This window comes from Myodes glareolus, chromosome 20 (assembly GCF_982192425.1).
Source record: "Myodes glareolus chromosome 20, mMyoGla1.1, whole genome shotgun sequence".
NCBI classification, from domain to species: domain Eukaryota; kingdom Metazoa; phylum Chordata; class Mammalia; order Rodentia; family Cricetidae; genus Myodes; species Myodes glareolus.
In genome coordinates this window covers 8,698,205-8,717,210 of record NC_142045.1, presented here as the reverse complement: position 1 = coordinate 8,717,210, position 19,006 = coordinate 8,698,205, and the positions used below count along the sequence as shown (strand labels likewise).

Below are 19,006 nucleotides of genomic sequence, written 5' to 3'. Positions count from 1 at the left end.
AGTGTGCATCAGCACATAGTTAGCACAGGACAAATTCAGCATTTGCTCTTTAGCTTATTGATTTCTGAGAGTTGCCTTTAGTTCCCACGGTATTTGCCTCTGAATTTTTATCCCTTTAACTACCATTGTGTATAATGTAAACACACGCATGAGTGCGCACACGTGCACACAGTACATACACACAAGGCATGTAGCTGAAAAGCCACCGTCATCTTCCTTTCTACATCCTTGAAATACTAATTCCAGGAACCTCACAGGTACCAATTTCCATGGGTGCTCAGTTCTTATATGCAAAATGCCTTGTGTTTTGTGATAATTTAGACAAACCTTGCTCTATATACACTGTAAAGTTTTTTCTAGGTAAGCTATAATACAATGAACAAAATGCAGGCTGTTATTATGTAATGACAGAAAGTCTGCATGCGTACCATGTTTCTTCTTTGACACTTTACAAATTGGAAAGCAGACAGATCCCTACAGCAGAACCCAGGACACAGGTGGTCCTACTTTGCATGCATATTACAGAGCAGCTAAGCATGATCCTTGCAGCGTTTGATTGAAACCGATTTCTAGTTCGTTTCTTCCAAGAACTTCCCTCTTCTTGGAAATAACTTGTTAATTCTAACCTTGAATCTTTAGAAAACTTAACACAATATTTTGTAGCCCCTAAATGCTGCTAACACCCAAACCAGGCTAGGAAAGAGAAGATTAAGACTCAGGTCTGATACAAACCCCGAGCAGCCTGTCTTTGTTAGAAATGCATGGTTACTGTTTAGCCAGTTGGCCTATTTAGTGGGTAGGAAAGATCCCTGGAGAACTTAGTTCTACAAAAATTCTTTGTGCTAGCACTGACCATGGCCCAGTGCAGGCATTAGAGCAGGGAAGTTCAGCTTCATCGTCCTCAGGGGCTACAGTGTAAGGGAGAAAGCGGTCTATGACAGCTGATGTTGACACAGAAGAGAGGAAAGCATCTTCAAAACATTTCAGGAGGAGCCTATTCCAGAAGCTAAACCGGGTTCCTGTGGTGTATTTTTTTTAAGTGCCTTTGAGTTCTGGAGCTGCTGAAATAATAATCCTATAACAACCCTTAGGCCAAGCTTCAAAAAAATATTGGCACTATTCAAGATCCCCAACAAAGCCATGTTTTATAAGCAATGCACAACCAAAACCTAGATATATTATTTAAAGATTTATTTGAATAAATTTTGTATGGAAAGACAGTATTTATCGCATATCTAATATAAAGTAAGTGTTCAATGTGCTTTACAAGGCATAACACAATGAGGTTAACAATTATTTAAAGTGGTTCCACTGAGTAAGTCTTGGGGTACATTGAATTTTAGCAGGAATACATCATTTGTATGATGACGCTAATGCTTTGCTAAATTATTTCTCATCTTAGTGCTTAATCTTACATCACCACAATACACAAGATTATAAGATTATTTCCAAGATTGGGCCAGAATACCATGTTACTGAGCTACATATATAAATACATTACTCCAAACATGTACTCATAAAAACTTATAAAAGATGGACTAAGGAGACTGCAGCTTCCCCAGACATTCAGAAGCCTTTAATCCGAGTCATCACTGCTGAAGTAAGAGCTGTCGCAGTATTCGGCTGTGTAGAGGAATTTGTGAATGATCGGATTCATCTTTGGTATCCAGTGTCGAGGAACCAGGTATGTTGAGAGGTTAAACAAATCCACAAACACCTTGTACCTGTCGCTGGACGTATACATGCAATCTACATGTTAGATTGTTAATATGAAAAATTGACAACATTCTGCTTTATAGTTTTTCTAAAACATTTCCCATCAACAATTAAGTGGTGAGCCTTACATCTTACGTGTCCTAGATAGCATAGATAGGTTGCTTTGTAGGTAGTATTGGTACGAAAATTATGTAACTTTTCATCACATCCCAAATTAATGTTTATCGACAGTAATGTGTTAGATTCAGACCAGAGTGATCCAAATTAAACCTAGAGTCATTGTGGTGATATTTTTTCCCGTAGTTAATGTTGTAACATTATTCCTTTTTCGTTGGAAGATTTGTTTTTATTAATTTTTAAATAATATTTGTGTGTATGTGTGTGTATGTGGGGTGTATGTGGGGGGTGTTTGTGTTTGTGTGTGTAGTGTGTGTATGTGTGTTTGTATGTGTGTGGGGTGTGTGCTTGTATGTGTGCGTTTGTATGTGTGGGAAGTGTGTGTGTGTGTGTGTGTGTGTGTATGTGTATTTATGTATATGTGTATGTGGGGGGGGGTTAAGTGCATGTGAGTGTGGGTACTGGTGAGGTCAGAGGCATCCCTTCCTGGACCTGAAATTACAGGCAGTTGTAAGCTGATTTACATGGGTGTCGGGATCAAATTCTTGATGAACAGCAGATATTTCTAATGACTGAGATACTGTTTTAGTCCCCTTACTTTTTCATTTTAAAGGGTTGGTCTGTAAAGTAATATACTTAAAATATGGATTTTGTTGTTGCTCATTGAAAAATATTTCCTAACTGCAAAGTATCTGTCATGTGACTTCTATGAAGGATTGATAAATTTAAATATCATCTTGGCTTTGTTACACACATTTACAGAGTGGTTTTGTATAAAAATTGCTTTTCTGTGTGATAACCAGCCATTTTAAATGATAGAATTAAAATAGCAAAATCTGGCAGAGTTTTATGAGAGGAAGAAAACTTGCTAAATCAACTAAATCTGGTTTGCAATCCCACTTCTGTCACGTGTCACACAAGGGGCCGTGAATACGAAACTGAAGAATCTAACTCTGGAATAAAATCTACAATACTTCCTCTGGCCAGGACGTTGTGCGTATTAAATGAGATGATGCACTACACACATTCTCCAGGTAACGTGTGCCCATGTAAATATGTCAACGGAAACACCTGTGGCTTCCTATGTCTTAGGTGACCCCTGTGAAAGGGTCATTGAACCTCTGAGGGGTTAGGACCCACAGAGTGAGAACAACTACTCTCTGCTGGTGCCAGTTTGGCAGCCATTGGTACTAGAACACCTTTTTTTTTTTAGAAGATGAAATGATGAAGTTCTGTAACTGAGAATTTTATACAATTACCTTGAGTTTCCATAGGAATATTGGTATTTAACTAAATGTGCTGCTTTCAGTTAAGAGGTAAGTGTACATGACATCCACAGACCTGTAAATGCCAAGATCTGCTGACTTCCACTGTGGTGAGAAGCCCCAACTTACCTCACTGTTGAGCGTAAGTACTGATAGCCTGAGGATCCTCCAGTGCCACCCTTGGTGCCCAGCATCCTGTGCACCATGCACACATGGTTATCTAGGCAAACACACAAATTTACCGCATGAATATTGTTCTGCCATTAGCTCCGCAGTGTTCTAAAGCCAAAGGGTTGGTAATGATTATTGCTTCAGTAAAGGCTGACACCTTATCACTTAGCCAGATGGAAACGTCAAATACGGGCACCTGAGGAGACCATCAGGTTGCCTAGCAACCCTGTGACTTAGGCGACATACAGTTTCACTTCATTTTTCATTGCTTTTAGCCTTAGATTACAGAAACGGGGAGGCGGGGCCATGTAATGGCTTTGATAAGTCCTTCCCGTTTCTTTCTCTGTGGGATCCTACCTCCAGGAAAAAAAATTTAAGCAATTGAAATTATGGACCAGAGGTTATTGTGTAAAGTTATATGGAGGAATGGGAAAACTGGAGGATGGGGGAGTCCTAAGGGGGAGAGGTAAGAATGAAAAAGAAAATACTGCAGGCTTTCTCTCATTTGGGTGTAATCTTAGTAGCACATTCATGAACATGGAAAGGTGGCCATGCACAGGGAAGAAGGTACCAGATAGGAAGGGAAGGGAGAGGGGAGGTTGGTGGCAGGTTAAATACAGGGGCCAATGATGTGTGAGTAAAGTAAATATAATGAAACCCGTTATTTCAAACACCAATGTCAAAATTAACAAAAAACTTATGAAATAAAGTAAAGCAAATAACTTTATTTTATTTTTAGCACATTGGCATAGGGATGGAGATGTTATATACTAGTCATGACATAAACTTCACTTTTCCTTTTCATTCTAAAAGGAAATAAAACACTTCCTCGACCCCTGCAATGCGGTAGAGGCACAAGGGGAAGTGAGGGGACCTGGCGGGAGAGTACTTACATCTCCACTTGGTCATGAGCGTGTCTATATCCATCAGCGAGGTCAGCAACTGGAAAGGGACCTGGAACCGTGGCTCCTCCCTACAGGAAACAACAGTCGGAAGTCGTATGATTGAGAAGATGCAGGGCCACCAAGACAAGCCAGAGCAACTGTGCGTGGTCCCAGGCAACTTAGTATTTCGGAGATATACTACCTTCGGACTGCCCTCTCTGTCTTTGTTTCCTTACCTCAAAACATGGGAAAAACACCAGTCAGTGCCCAGTATTAGTGTGAAGTCTAGAAAGGTCCACGTAATATGTATGAAGTAACCAGTTAGAAGAGTCCTGCCTACTACTATCTTACTGGAAGGGAGATGTGTTTATCTTAAATAGAATCCTAACAACAATCAAAAGCTTCTAAGCAGATACTAAGACATGAAAACAGATAATTTTTATATCCCTTATTATGCTTGAATTTCTTTTATCTAAGTCATCAACATTCTTGACACATATTTGACTTAGGACATCTGTTTATTGCAAGACGAGAAAGCAAAGTTAAAGATTTTGTTTCTTCTGATTCTGAAGGAACAGATCTGAGAGAATTTGTCAAATTAAAATTTGCAACTAAAAAAAATTCTTTAAACAGTCCCTTGAGGCTTGTTAGAATATGTAATCCTCACTGGCTGAACACACGTTCATGGTCCCCATGGAGAAGAACACCCAGGGGACCCTGAAAACCTTTTAGACTATGAAGGAAATTTTATATGAAACCATTGACCAAGCAGACAACCAGTTATGAGACACTCTCAATTGCCCACTTCTCTTTTCATTTTAATCTTAATTGCATTTTCTTTATGTAGGGGTGGGCCAGGGTGTGCACACCTTGACTGGAGCATCCTTAGAGACCAGGAGACAGTTGGAGGTAGTCAGCTGTCTCTTTCCAGCTCGGTGGCAAGTGCCTTTACCCACTTGCTCAGCTCACTGCCCTCAAATTTTCATTTGATAAAACAGACAAATTTCTGAAACTATTTTTTTAATGAAACAATTATTTCATCATTGAACTTCCAAGAAAAGATCAGCTTTGGCCCTTGGGGTTACTTAACGACTGACACACAATGTTTCCTATAATTAACAGACAACATATATTTGGTTGTGTGGACATGGGGCATCAACAGCCAACTGCATGAGTCCAGTCAGACTTGCCATTCACCAGAGTTGCTTTCTGTATTTGCTTCTAAAGCTGAATTACTGTATTGAATTTGGACTGCACTCTTTAGCCTTTATCTTTAGCATAGCCTCTCAAACAACTCTGCAGTTTCATACCAGATTCTATTTTTAAATTTTCTTTTTACCTGTAAAAATAGATCATCAGTGCTCCCTGGAGTGCCCGGTATGACAGTCGTCTCTCACCTGTAAGATAAGCAGCAAGGTCTCAGCATTCAAAATCTCTCATTTTGGTGCTATGGGATGAGCAAACGGCCTAGCATGCCCTAGACGTTACCACTGAGCTAGCATTCACATCAAGTCTCAGCTCAACAGGTGATTTAAGACAGTCATATTCACTTGAATTACCATCTTAAATACTTAAATGTTTTGTGTGTTTTCAAAGAAAAAATAATGTTTCGTTTAAGTTTTTGTTCCTTAGATTGAATTTAGTGATCTATTGTTCTAAACCAGATTAATATATTATCTATATATTTAATATTATATATATGTGTGTGTGTTAAACTCTCGAATATGTTCAGTGATATCCTAGGACAGCATTATATAATTAATAGGTAACTCTCATGATATAGTATTTTCCAGTTGAAGCAATGCAGTGATTCACTAATCAAAAGCTAAACAGATTCACTTTATTCCATTCTAGAAATTGTTTTGCTGCTTGCTTGTTTGTTTATGTTGGATGTGGTCGTTCCTATCTGTACTCCTTGTACTCAAGAGCTGAGTTAGGATCAGGAACTTTACGCCAACTTGGGCTTCATAATAATATCCTACCTGAAACCAAACAAAAATCTACTATTTTCTAATCCACATAAAATTAGTCTCCTTGGTTTCAGTGGGTGCTATGATTATACAAGAGTGTGGCATGTAATGTAAAAACAAAAGAAAAAGAAAAAAAAAGAATGCTTCATCCCTCATTGCAAGAGCCAAATGTTAGCTGTGTCTCACTGAGGGTTTATAGACAGTGGAGCCTTGCACCTGTTCGAGGCTGACCTCATGTCAGTGCTACAGACTGTTTTTATAGAAAAGAAATAATTATTATGTCTGTCTTGCTTATTTCTAAAAACTTTTTGAGTACTTTACAATAAAACCTTCCCTTGACACCCTTACATGTAGTCTGTAGTATGGAAATGTCTCCTAGTATCTTATAAGTATATCTAATTAGCAAACTTGTTAATGAAGCTGTCAGGCACAGTATTTACCACTTCTTACTTCTCCAAGTAGGAAAACAATTTCCATCAGATTTCCCCCAAGTTAGGCTCAATAGACAGCCTAGAAGTGCATTTTTCATTCTTGCTCATACGCCCCTGCGGTGTAAGACTCTGAGAACAACGCAGCTACCTTTGCTTAGCAGGTGCTCATGGCGCTTCTCGTCAAACAAGCACAGGAGACCCTCTTTCTGTTTGCGGAACTCAGCCATCTGTTCCTCTTTCTCTTCTGAATCTTCCAAAGCCTAAGGGGAAATACTGCTTTAATCTTCCCAAGCAGAGAACAGACTACTCTTTAAGAATGCTTGCTTAGGAGAAGCAGATTCTCAGTTTGTAGAGAGGGTGTACCTTGACTATTTATCTTTACAGCGAGTATTTATCTGTACTAAAAACATTACAATGTGGAAGAGGACGTCATCAAGAAGGAAACATCCAGCCATATACTTGCTGTTCTCTCGTTGTACTTATGTTTAAATAATTTAATTATATCCAATACTCTTCATTCAAAGTCTTAGAAAATGTTACTTCTTAATCAGAAAAGCTATAAATTCCATTTAAATTCTATATTGCCTCTTGTAGTCTATAAGTCCAGTTTCTTAAATATGGCTTACATTCTGTTTTTATTTAGCTATTATCTTTTGATTGGCTAAAGCAGGTCTGCTTTATCTGCACATCCTACAGTTCCACTTGCAATTGGTTGATTTGGCTGTAGTAGAGCACTCAGCCCGATGACCCATCCTCGATCTGTCAGAGCAAGCACCGTGTGGGAGGGGGCCTGCATGTAACATTATTGCCATGGTTATTCATTTACTAAATTCACAGGAAAGTGACTGGCATAAAATTGCGTCACCTCACCTCAAACACATTATCTTGTAGGAATAGGATGTGATGCAATTAGTCACCCAAGCATGGCATTGTGACCAGGGATAACACTGTCCGGGAACAGAAGCATCACCATAGGCAATGACGGCAGTCAGAAGATTGGGCAGGATGAAACGGTCTGCCTGGTGGCAAACACTGTAAGCCAAGAGGATTCAGAGCACTGAGCTCAGCTAGTGGGTCCTCCCCACTCAGTTTGACCAATTGATATATGAAAAGCCTTAGGCTCCCTGTCATAGATGTTTATCTTTTTTTTGAAAACAGAAACTATACATGAGGGGTTTTAGGCAGGAGGGGGAGGTCATCAGGTTTTCATTTTAGAAGGACAACTAAGACGGTAGCGTGGAGGAGGAACTAAAAGGTTTTCAACGGGGAAGGCATGGGACATTGAAGAGACCTCCACTTTAGTGGAAATCTGCACCCAAGTCATGGCGGTAGGAGAAAAAGATGAGCAAGCTACTGGAAGATAAAAAGTTGGCAGTGTTCAGAGATCCCTCCAAAACAGTGCTGAGGGGACCAGAGAGACGCTCAGTGGTTAAAAGCACTTGGCCTTTTAAACGATCCAAGGTTCGACTGCTTTTGAAATGCTTTAAAACATGAATGTATCATGATAACCCTTTGAGATAGATACCCTTACTTTCTATTTTGCCTGCAGGAAAGTTATGCAAGAAGTTAGGTAATTGATTTACTGTCCCAGAGGTCCATGGTGAGGATGAAAGTGGAGCCTCTATCACACGACTTCAAAGTCCATGCTTGCAAAATCCCTGCTCACAGTGGTAGAGTTGAAAGACTAGAGATGCTGAGTCATGAAGATGGTGAAAGACCTCTACTCGGAAGAAAACTTGGAAACAATCTCGTTTAAAAGAAAAAAGAACAAATTGGTATTGCCTGTGGCCAATGGAAAGGATCTACCAGAAACATTAGCAAAAGTTACACGGTTAAATATATTTGTCTAGTTTCTCTCTCCTATGCCAGTTGTGCCTTGAATTGATCACAATATACAGTTTTCAAGAAGGATAAACATTGTATCAATACTAACTGTTCAGTACAGGTAAAAATCGTTCTTTATAATGTAGATCTTGATTTGGCATCATGTTTATTACTCTGAGCAAAGTTAAGTCAACCATCTAATATATAACTCAAAAAGATACATTTATAAAAGACAGATTATAAAAAATTATGAACATAACAGACAATTTATTCAGATAGATTGAAAAGAACAGATAATTCTTTTCACAATCACCTGTATCCTTAGGAATTCTTCTTCCAGGCCTTTCAGGATGTTTTCTTCAAGCTTTCCCCAGAAATTAAATCCATGTGGCTCTAATCCAGGTGTTCTCTCCAGCCATGCCTTAAGCAAATAATTGTTTAGATGAGTACCTGGCAGGCATAAACATTTAATAGCTTCATAATTTTCAGAAAGTTATAAAACTTGGTGCAGTAGCAACTGAGAACAGAAGAACGCACTAAATCCGCTGGGGCTGTCCACAGGGTTGCGAGCTACTCTATGTGGGTGCTGGAGAACAAGCTGCTGTTCTTTTTTCCCCACTGTTTAAGGAATTTTTATTAAAGCAAGAGTTTTATAATCCAAATTACGTTTCCTTGCTTAGTTATCAGTTTTACTTAAAAGAGAACTGACGTCCCAAGCTATTCCACAGTAAAGAATTACAAAATTAAAGACAGGAGTGCTTTAAATTTTCATACTTGGCTGAAAATTCTTTTCCCAGGGTCTATAAAACATTAATTTGTTTTTATATTTTACTATTTTTTTGGTATATTTTGTTGTTTTAGATCAAGTAATCTAGGACTAGCACTGTTTGCTAGACCGGGCATTTGCTCAGGACATAAGGTTCAAAATTTCCTTTCCTTCTTTTGTATTTATTTTATATTTTGCAATTTTTTTCAAAATATTTAAACTTTTCGATGTTTGGATATTTTTTCTTTGGTGAAGCAATCACTGGCATGCTGTTGGAGATTGATAACTCAGAATTAATTCACATGCTTGAGGCTCTAGAGTCTCTCCGCTCAAAGGTTGATGAAGTTGTAGCTGTACTACAAGCCCACCAAGCAAAAGAGGCTGCCCAGAAGGAAGTGAACAGTGCCACTGGTGTTCCAAGTGTTTAGATTGATCAGGGACCATGGAACCAAACTGCCGTTCTTTGGAAGAGCAGTAACTGTACTTGACCTCTGAGCCAGCTCTGCAGCCCCTCCTATAATCATTTAAAGGCTGTGGATGACCTCATGGTCTAGAAATCAATCTGGCTGTATAAACACCTATGTTTTCCTACTGGTCCTGCACTTAGTTTTGAGATGAGCTTTTTATTCGCTTCACCGGGTCTTAAGTTTTCCAACAGAGTGTAGGCATTAGTAACTTAATTGTCTGCACTTTCAACACCCCGGAGATTAAGGACAGAATGCAATTCACTAAATAAAAATATTAATTTGCAATGAGAAAAGCTTAATGACAAAAACCAAGTCAAACCTTGTATCATAAAAATTCAATTAATCATCCCAGACCACTATTTATAAATTCCCATGGAATCTAAATAAGAAGAGAATTTTCATGATGAGAACAGTCTTAGTAATTTAATTAGTAAAAATTCTCAGCATAATTTTTAATTATGCTATATTTCAGAGAAACAAAGTTGATTAAATAAATAAATCCAGGCAAAAAAATCAACTAATTGCATATTGCTCAGTAGGAATATTTGATGGGATGATTTAATGAGATGATGAAACTCTTGGATATTGACATACAATTACATAAATTTTGTTGAAATTCTCAATAAGATTCTTAATATTTTAAATATTCTAATATTTTTGAAAGCTTAATTACAAGTTTAGTAGGGTTTTTCTCTGTCTTTGTTTATCATGAATGTAACCTTATTTTGATAAGAGTGTTTGAATTCTGATGCCGCAGAACGGAAGTTAACACGAAGTTGAAGTTGTACGGGAGGTCACGCAGGAGCTCCTACCTCCACCAGCTGCAGCAGCGTCTGCTCCTGCTCCGATTTCAACAGCAGCTCATTGGCTTCGCCTTCGAAGTTATCGCGATAGTGTCTCCTGTTGTAAGGGACTCTCAAACTCTGAAGAACACCGATCTTATTCTCTAGCAGGCGGAACTGTAAACTCTGGAATCCAGATGCCGGAGATAGGTACTCTCTGAGAATAAACAGGAGAAGCGAGGGGCGGGGAGCAAGGGAGAGATGAGACTATATACCCCTGTAAGGTTCCTTCTAAAGAGAGGGCTTGTCAGAATAGCTATCAGGAGCAGAGAGCTGCCTGGAATTCTACCTAAAAAGCCTCTTACTTGAATAACACGCGAGGTACTTAAGCATTATTATCACTTTGGACTACTTTGAAGTTGGTTTCCATAGTTATGAAATGTCATATACTTAAAAACGTGTAATGCATATTTTAGTATAATTTATAAACATTGTAAATTATATACATTTTCCATAAGAATATATTGAATAAATATACACATAAATAATAGTGTACATGTTTGTCGTACTTTTCTAAGAAAAATGACAGGTGGACATTAGGAAGCTGTGTTTTCTACAGTGGCAAAAGATTGTATACAAGTATTATTTAATCCCTCCCTCCTATCAGTGCTAATCATGGATAGGGTCATCCATCTTCCTCTCTGGAGGAGCATCAGTTAGAGAAAGCAAGTACAAACAATGAGATCCTGCCTAACACAGACAAAGGTGATCTAAGATGTGATTAAACCATCAACCCTTCCATCTTCCCACTCCCCTAAGTAACTGCTGAGAGTTTTGTTTCTTAAATGCTAAAACAAATATTTCTTTTTCTTCCTCGTCCTCGTCCTCGTCCTCGTCCTCGTCCTCGTCCTCGTCCTCCTCCTCCTCCTCCTCCTCCTCCTCCTCCTCCTCCTCCTTCTTCTTCTTCTTCTCTCTCTCTCTCTCTCTCTCTCTCTCTCTCTGAAACTTGTTTGGAACATCGCCTATTACACCATATGATGGACTCGTAAATTTCTTGAGAAAATTTCTCCTCTAATTTTAGAAAAAAAATCTTGCATGTGTGCTTTTTAATGAATGTGAGACTTAAGTTCACATTCAGATGCAGATATGAATGCACACACGTGTACAGATGGCTGTGTGTGTTCGGAAGGTCAGAGCTAAAACTGAGAGCCTATAATGAATACTGACATTTTGGTTGGCATATCTATTTATACATCACTACTATTTCTTGTATTTTCATATTGTGAGCTATTTAAGCCACTTCCATGTCTACTATCCTTTATGGAGAGAAACAAGGCACATGATGATACGCGGAAACTAGTTGATTGTCTACTTTTATACCGAAATGAGACATAGAATGTTTTTAACCTCTTCCCAAATATTTTGTGATCAGAATCATCAGTGTCCTTCAAGTGCTAATGAAACAGGCCTCTCCTTTATTCCACATGCCCTCCTTCTACAGAACTGGAATGAGAGTGCAGCCCATTGCTTTCTCAACTGGGAAGTGCACACCTGAAGTCGTTGAAGTCCAAGGCCGTCATGGTTTCCAGCACAGAGAACTGCTGCACCAGGAGCTTGAAGATGACCACCACGCGGTGCATCCGAGTCATCACCTTGAGCATGTTCCTCTCATCCCTGACCTGGTGTGGAAGGAAGGAACCCCCAGTCAGCAGTGGGATTGTGAGAAGCTACAGGATACATTGTGAATGCCAATGCATTGCTAGCAGATTTCTGCAAATATTAACAGACAGCTGGAACTAAGGTTTACCCTAAGTATTTGTGAACATAATGCAATTCTGGGGGGCATGCAAGAGATTTCTACAAGTCGGAATATTTTTTTCCTTATTCTTACCGCAGAGGCAAGCTAGAAGCTATCCAGGAGAATGACTCTTTATAATTTCGAAGCATGTTTCTGCTTGCGTTTTATTGCAGAGACGAAAGTTCAACATATCGGAGGAACTTCTTGGAAAGGATTCAGTAAATGGCTAGCTCTATTAATCTATTCTTCATTGAATGTCCAAGTAGCTACTGACAAGTCATGATGATGTAGTCACATGAAAGGGTGGAAGGAGGGGGGGGGGGAGGGAGGGAGGGAGAGACACACAGAGAGAGACAGAGAGAGACGGGGAGAGGGAGAGGGAGAGACATAGAATTAACTGGAGCTCATGGAGTCATGGAGCAAAGGATAGTATCCGAGCCTCAGGGATGGAAGGAAATAGGAGATGGGTGGGTGCAGCTGCTCTTCTCTCAGCTGCTGGGTGCTGTTCTGTCTTCTCTCACCTTTTGTCTTACGACCCTTTCCATCTCTTCCTCTTCCCACTCTTTCTTTTTCATTTCCCTCATCTATCCTATCTTGCCATAGGTAAAGCTAAGTAGAAGTAGAATTCTGTTACCTCGTATAGGATCATTATGAGTTAGCCTGACAATCTACTCCATTTATAAAAACATCTTAAGAGAGCGGCGAGTCATTTGAAAACACTTTCGGGCTTGGAATATTAGGAAACAGCTTCCCAGAAGGAATCTCCAAATAATCGCTAGTCATTCAGTATTTCGCTAAATATGAGATAAAATGCCCACTTCACACTTTCTGCATGCTTGTAAAGGATACACAGATGCAGTTTAATGACACTGAAACTTACATGGCCATTTTGAAAAATCTCGCGAACAGAATCTAGTTCCCAGAGGATTTGCTTAAACCAGAGTTCATAAGCTGTAATTTTTAAAAAAGTCAGTTAGAAAGGTACAGGTGCCTTTTTGACTATCATTAGATGACAAATACCTATTAGAGGTTGAAGAATGCAACTTCAAAATTAATAAAATGTGGTCATGGATCCATTTCTTTGCTAGAAAGAAGCAGTTAATTTTAATCATCTCTATTTCTTACTTTTCTAATACACTGGATACTTTCCTTTATTCTGTATTTTCATTATTGTTGCAGAGGCTCCTCCCAACAGGCTATTTGTCTAGGTCTTTAATGATAGTACACACAACCCATTCTCACTGCCTGCAAAGACGCCTGGTCCTCTATTCTGTCCCTCCATTGAGAAATTAGCAACCACAAGCTTAGATGAAGGACTCTACGGTCTTATATTTGTGAATCTAGGTTTTATTGTTGCTTGCTTGGGGGTTCTTGGGCTTTGGCTGTTTATTATTTGCACAATTCTAGGGATTTATGGGCTCAAGACAGATGAGGCAGCAGACAGCTGACTGGTCAAACAGCAACAGGGAGGTCCCAGGCTCATCACACTGCAAACTGAGAGGCCCCTTGACTTCTAAGGGAATTAGCCTCAGGCAGCACATCCTCTAGTTTCCACTTCCATTCTAGATCACTTCCTTAAGCCTGAACTCTGCCAGAACATTTCCATTAAGGATTTGTCTGTGAGAGCTTGCCTTTTCTTTCCATGAAAGTAACCAAATAATACAACTAGTAATCAAAGTTACTACTGCCTAGCTGAGTAGAAGATGCGTAATTAGAACCTAAAACATTTGGTTCATAAAAACATCATTTGGCATGGAGACCTTTCCTCAACTTCAGCCTGTCAATACATTTGTACGGTGATCAAACAGTTATCTTCCTTTAAATGGGAGCTTGTGCTTCAGACTCCCAATATTTATAGTAAGAACGTGACAGGTATGGAAGACAGTGTGTCTTGTGTTTCCAGATTATTTTGGGCAAGCAAAGTAATTCTTTCCCATTAGCTGTCCTTCACATAGTGTATCAACCTCACAGCAGCAGGATTTTCATCATGGTCATTCTATGCTTTCTTTCAGTAACCAGCACAATGCTTGTCATTGGGTGTTTACTTAATGAATAAGTGAATTAAGTCAACAGTGTAATAATTCGATGAGCACAGAAGGTTAATAATCTGGTGTCCCTGCTATATCACCTGTGGTACCATTCTACAGATAAAGGCTTTGTTGTGATATATAATTTTTAAATAATGCTTAAGATTTGGCAAAGTCAAATGTTTATATTTAGATAATGAGGAAATCAAATGTTTGCTGATCTTCTTCTATATCTCTTCCCAGGTTCTTCCCAGGTTTAACCTTGTGTGGATAGTCCTATGAGTCACTGCCAGCATGCTGGAACTAAAGTGTGGAAGATAACAAATTACAATGCCCACCTTCTCTTACAAGCTTACTTTGTGTTATACTCTTAACTTTGCTGTGCATTATTTCATCTCCTCATCATGGAGACAAGTAGGAACACAAAATAATTGTCTTCATTCGATGTTGGAGGTATGAAATCTAGGTCCTCTAAGACTGTGTCTTTCACAACAGTAGAGATGGGATTCAAAATTATCATTAAATTTCACTCATGCTGACTAGCCCGGATTCCTTACTTACTGATTTTACCTTAGTATGGGCCACCAACAAAAATGTAAGTAAAAAATTAAATACAAAACAGACATAATACAATGAGCCAACTCTTTCTGTCATTAATTTCTTCATTAAAAGGGTTTTCTGATATTAGCTACCCAGGGAAGTAAGAAACCATTTGAACAAAGGATAAGAACTCATTGAAAAGGCAAAGTCTGAGTGTGTAGAGCAGAGAAAAGCTCTTGGACAGACACACAACGGAACACAGGACTGACCACCACACAGCAGAGCAAAGCTCCTGGACAGACACACAACGGAACACAGGACTGACCACCACACAGCAGAGCAAAGTTCCTGGACAGACACACAACGGAACACAGGACTGACCACCACACAGCAAGTATTCTTAATCTTTGAGGGTCATGGGCCTATTAATATACACAGTTGTGGAAATGTATGTGTAATCTCAGTGTGCAAGGTCCTTCTGAAGATACAGAGATAGCCTGAATACTACTATATCCAGAAATAAGAGTTCCGGAAATTATTACTAAATATAAAAACTATGTGGTTTTGTTTAATGCTGCATTTTTATAAAATTACTAGTGTTTGTAGAAGCAGAGAAGGTGTGGTGGGCAAAGAGAAGGTGGGGTGAAGGAATGGGAGGAGAGGAGGAAGAAAACTTCAGTTGGGAAGTAAAATAAATGAATGAACTTAATAAAAAAATTTTAAAAATATCAATGCAAAAATATATAATTAAATCAAATTAAATTTGTAGTAAATTAAAAGGACTTATTTCTGGAAAGTAAGGTTTTTAATGCTCCATAAAAGCAAAATATAATAGCCTCTTAGCTTGTAAATCCTTTGTGAAATTTCAAGAGCCAAAATGTCTCTCCCAAATTCAGACTAAAACAGGAGTCCCATGCAATCTAACTGGCGGGGAAGGACCATGGAGAGGACTGCCAGATGCTCAGAGAGGCCCCTTTGAGATTTTAAATGAAAAGGAGATTTCTCAGGTGTCTAATGTCTTCTAATACCTTGCAGATGAAGTGTGTCCCCTAATTGTGACGTCATCACAACACTAGCTCTCTTCCCCAACCTTTGCTGCTTACCTTGGTGAGTAATGATAAAAAGGTGTTCATCGTGGATTTTATTTCCTTTAATTTCACTTTGAAGTTCTTGTGCATCCAAAATTTTTTCCAACTTTAAAGAAGAAAAGATGAGAAGATTGATTATGAGATTTCAGATCTGGAGCTTTAGAAAGACACATTAATAAGGAGCAGATTGCCACGCTGGTTGTCAAACGCCACGGTCCTGAAGTGAGTGCGGTGGGTGGACCTGTTGTGTGCCAGCTGCAAGTCTGCAACACTCTCCTCTCCTCCCTCCAAAAGGCTCCTGGAAGGCATTGTGTTCCTTAGTGATCGTCCTTACAAAGCCATCAAAAGAGGCACCCAGGACTCTAACCATTTTTCTTCTGAAATTTTTAAACCAAACGCCAACCATAATAACCTCCGAATTCCTCACTGGAAGCACTCTTTTATTTACCGGTGATTTCAAGAAAGTTCTGTGTACCTTCAATGTTTCTACTTTGTGATGAGGAATTTCAAGACTTTATGGTCGTCTGGGATTCTGACCACATCTCTGCATACATGCTGAACAATGCCCGTCTACCATTAGCACTGTGGTTTGTCTGTCACAACCTTCTGCCTAGACATAGAACTTTCAACTCTGGCCATGCCTTTTCTAGGGAGGTGCACTTCACCCCTTAATTTGCTACAACAGATTTGAAAAGGCATCGCTAAGTCGTGAGTAGTTGAGCCCTAAGGTTCAGGAAACTGTTGAGGATTGAGGAAAGACAGGCAAGGAAAGGCACAGGGCTGAAGTTGGTGGCTAACAATAGCAGCTGACTCCAGTGAGTCCTTGCCACCTACCTGCAAGTAGCTCCCGTAGATAAGCCCACCTCTGCTGGCTCTGTTTACGCCATTTTGAGCTTTGTCTTCTTCACTGTTTTCTATAGATAAGTTTTTCAAAGAATACCTGAAGTTGGAGCAAATGATACAAGAGGAGCTTGGAAAACACAGTGACCACAATATAAGCCATTATGATTCTATTACTATTTTCTTTCTGGTTTATTAATAAGTGAAGATAATAATAAGTAAGAAATCTTTAAGTCTAGAAATTTTGCTGCTTATAGACTCGGTTTTGGGAGGCCCTCTCCACTGGAACAGAGATAAACACTTACCTCACACTGTTTCCTAAAAACGGGCACCCACTCATGGTACTGAGGTGTCTTAGGAGCACACAGGTTTGCTAGGACGGTGACAGTATCTACTTTCCCAGATATCTTTGTGCTGCCTTTTATGTGTCCTGATTACTAGCTCCAGCCAATCAGCACTCAGCTTCCACTCTTAGCCAGGCAATCCTTTTAACTAGCTCAGAGCTGAACATCTGTAACTTGAGGGTGGACCATGTTGGGCACAGCTTGTTTGCTAGAAGAGTGAGCCAAATCAAACCCTTTGACTTGCCAAGTTGTGCTTTTATATTCAACACAGAAGGTATCAAATAAATCAATAGAGGACAAGTTCATAGACGTTTGCATTTAACTACTTAATTCCAATAAAGCTTTTCTATTAGGCTAAGGATCCCTAAAGACAACGAGATTATAAACAAGTTTACTTTCTCCAAGTAGGATTACCTTACATTCTCAGAAGAACAAGAACTGAAATGTCCCTGGAGAAAAAGGTCACTGAATGGAGCTGGTGCTGCTGAGAGCCACACCTGGGTCCAGGCTAGAGCTTCATCTGACTTAGCTTTTCTCTCATAAACAGCAGCGAGCGTACTGTACTGAACTCAGATGAGGCATGCCAGTCACAGGGACTAGTAGTTTACGCTCAGTGGAGGTATGCCCAATCACAGGGATTCACAGTTCACACTCAGCCGAGGACAGACACATTCACACTTGTACCTGGTGCAAAAAGAGCAATTACTACATGCCCACAGTTCTGAAAGAAATCATCAATACAATGTTCTTTCTATAAATAACCTATACTGATCTCATAAAGGCTTGGAGTCACGCTGAATCAAGATGGAAATGCCATCGCCTGGCCTATAGTAGATTTGTGCTGCTGTTAGGAACTTGTCAGAGACAGTATTGCCCACTTATTCCATCTGAAAGAGATACCTCACCATCAGGTTTCTCAGAGTTATCTGAAGCCAGAACCTGTTTCCAAGCTCACCTCTAACCGTAACAGGATAATAGGAAGAAACTGAAATTTTATAGCAAATTTTATAGCAACTGCCTCCAGAAGCAAAGCTTTTAAACTATAATTTGGAAGACTCTGAGGCACACTAAATTCTTTATTAAATTACGTTTTAGTAAATTGGAATATTTTCCTGGAATTGTTGGTTGACAAAGATCACAGTGCTCAGATGACTTGGACTGCCCCGCTGCCATTGCTGGAAGTTACTGTGCAACCCTTGTCTATGTCTCTGCTTTGTTTAATATTTGAACTCCTTTGCTGTTAAAGGCCCCTGCTATGAACAGTGCCTCACCTAAGCCTAGAACTAGGACAAGGTAGCAATTCTTGCAAAAGCTGGTGTTAAGAATAAAACTTATGGTGATTCCCTGGGAGAATTAGCTGTATAAGAAATTGAGTCTTCTATAGAACTTATTACTTAAGTGGTAATATAGTTAGCATGAGACATAGGATCTGGAACGCATCATTTAAGAAGAGAAACTTAGGGAAATTTTAGAAGCTGACAAGTTAGAACTGAATTATTAGGTTTTCACCCCTTGGCCAGAGACACAAAATAGACAAGAAAATACTTTTTTATTTATTATTATTATTATTATTTTTTATTTTTTATTATAAAGCTAACAATAGGCCAATGGATGTTGGTATCCTTGTCAAGGCAGAGGAAGCAGTTTTAGAATTATTGATGCTATTTTCTTCTTTATAGGATTCTAATAAGGACAGCGATCATATTGAAAGACGAGTCTATGGCAGAGGCACAAAAACGAGAAAGCGTCTTGACTCAGTGAACTCCCTGCCTTGCTGAGCAGACTTGTCAGATCAGGACTTCTCGACGGGAGAAAGAATAAGGAACAGAACACAACATTTTAGAAGGTAATGTTAGATAAAAAAGAAAAGAAAAGAGGGACAGATGAATTAGATTTTTATAGAAAGATTAGATATTTGTTATAGTAGATCAATAGAATAATGTAGGGAAAGCCTAATGTAACGAGGAGTAGAGAAT

General features: G+C 39.2%; 1 protein-coding gene across 1 annotated transcript; it reads right to left on the bottom strand.

Moving 5' to 3' along the window:
* Positions 1-1,176: 1,176 nt before the first annotated feature.
* On the bottom strand, positions 1,177-17,145 carry Tdo2 (tryptophan 2,3-dioxygenase). The gene is made up of 12 exons (XM_048424508.3): positions 16,992-17,145; positions 16,681-16,786; positions 15,862-15,952; positions 13,072-13,142; positions 11,945-12,072; positions 10,424-10,610; positions 8,692-8,799; positions 6,703-6,814; positions 5,493-5,550; positions 4,163-4,242; positions 3,228-3,318; positions 1,177-1,730 (listed from the first exon to the last, which is right to left on the bottom strand). The coding sequence occupies exons 1-12, from the start codon at positions 17,024-17,026 to the stop codon at positions 1,577-1,579; spliced, it is 1,221 nt and encodes a 406-aa protein (XP_048280465.1). The 5' UTR covers positions 17,027-17,145; the 3' UTR covers positions 1,177-1,576.
* Positions 17,146-19,006: the final 1,861 nt, after the last annotated feature.

What these genes read in the sequence shown, in the direction of transcription:
- Tdo2 (XM_048424508.3), bottom strand. Translation starts at nt 17,026, where the DNA reads ATGAGTGGGTGCCCGTTTTTAGGAAACAGTGTGAG. An exon ending in TCTACGGGAGCTACTTGCAG is followed by an intron (nt 15,953 to 16,680) that starts GTAGGTGGCAAG and finishes TCTTCTTTAAAG; the next exon opens with TTGGAAAAAATTTTGGATGC. An exon ending in TGAGCACCTGCTAAGCAAAG is followed by an intron (nt 5,551 to 6,702) that starts GTAGCTGCGTTG and finishes CTTATCTTACAG; the next exon opens with GTGAGAGACGACTGTCATAC.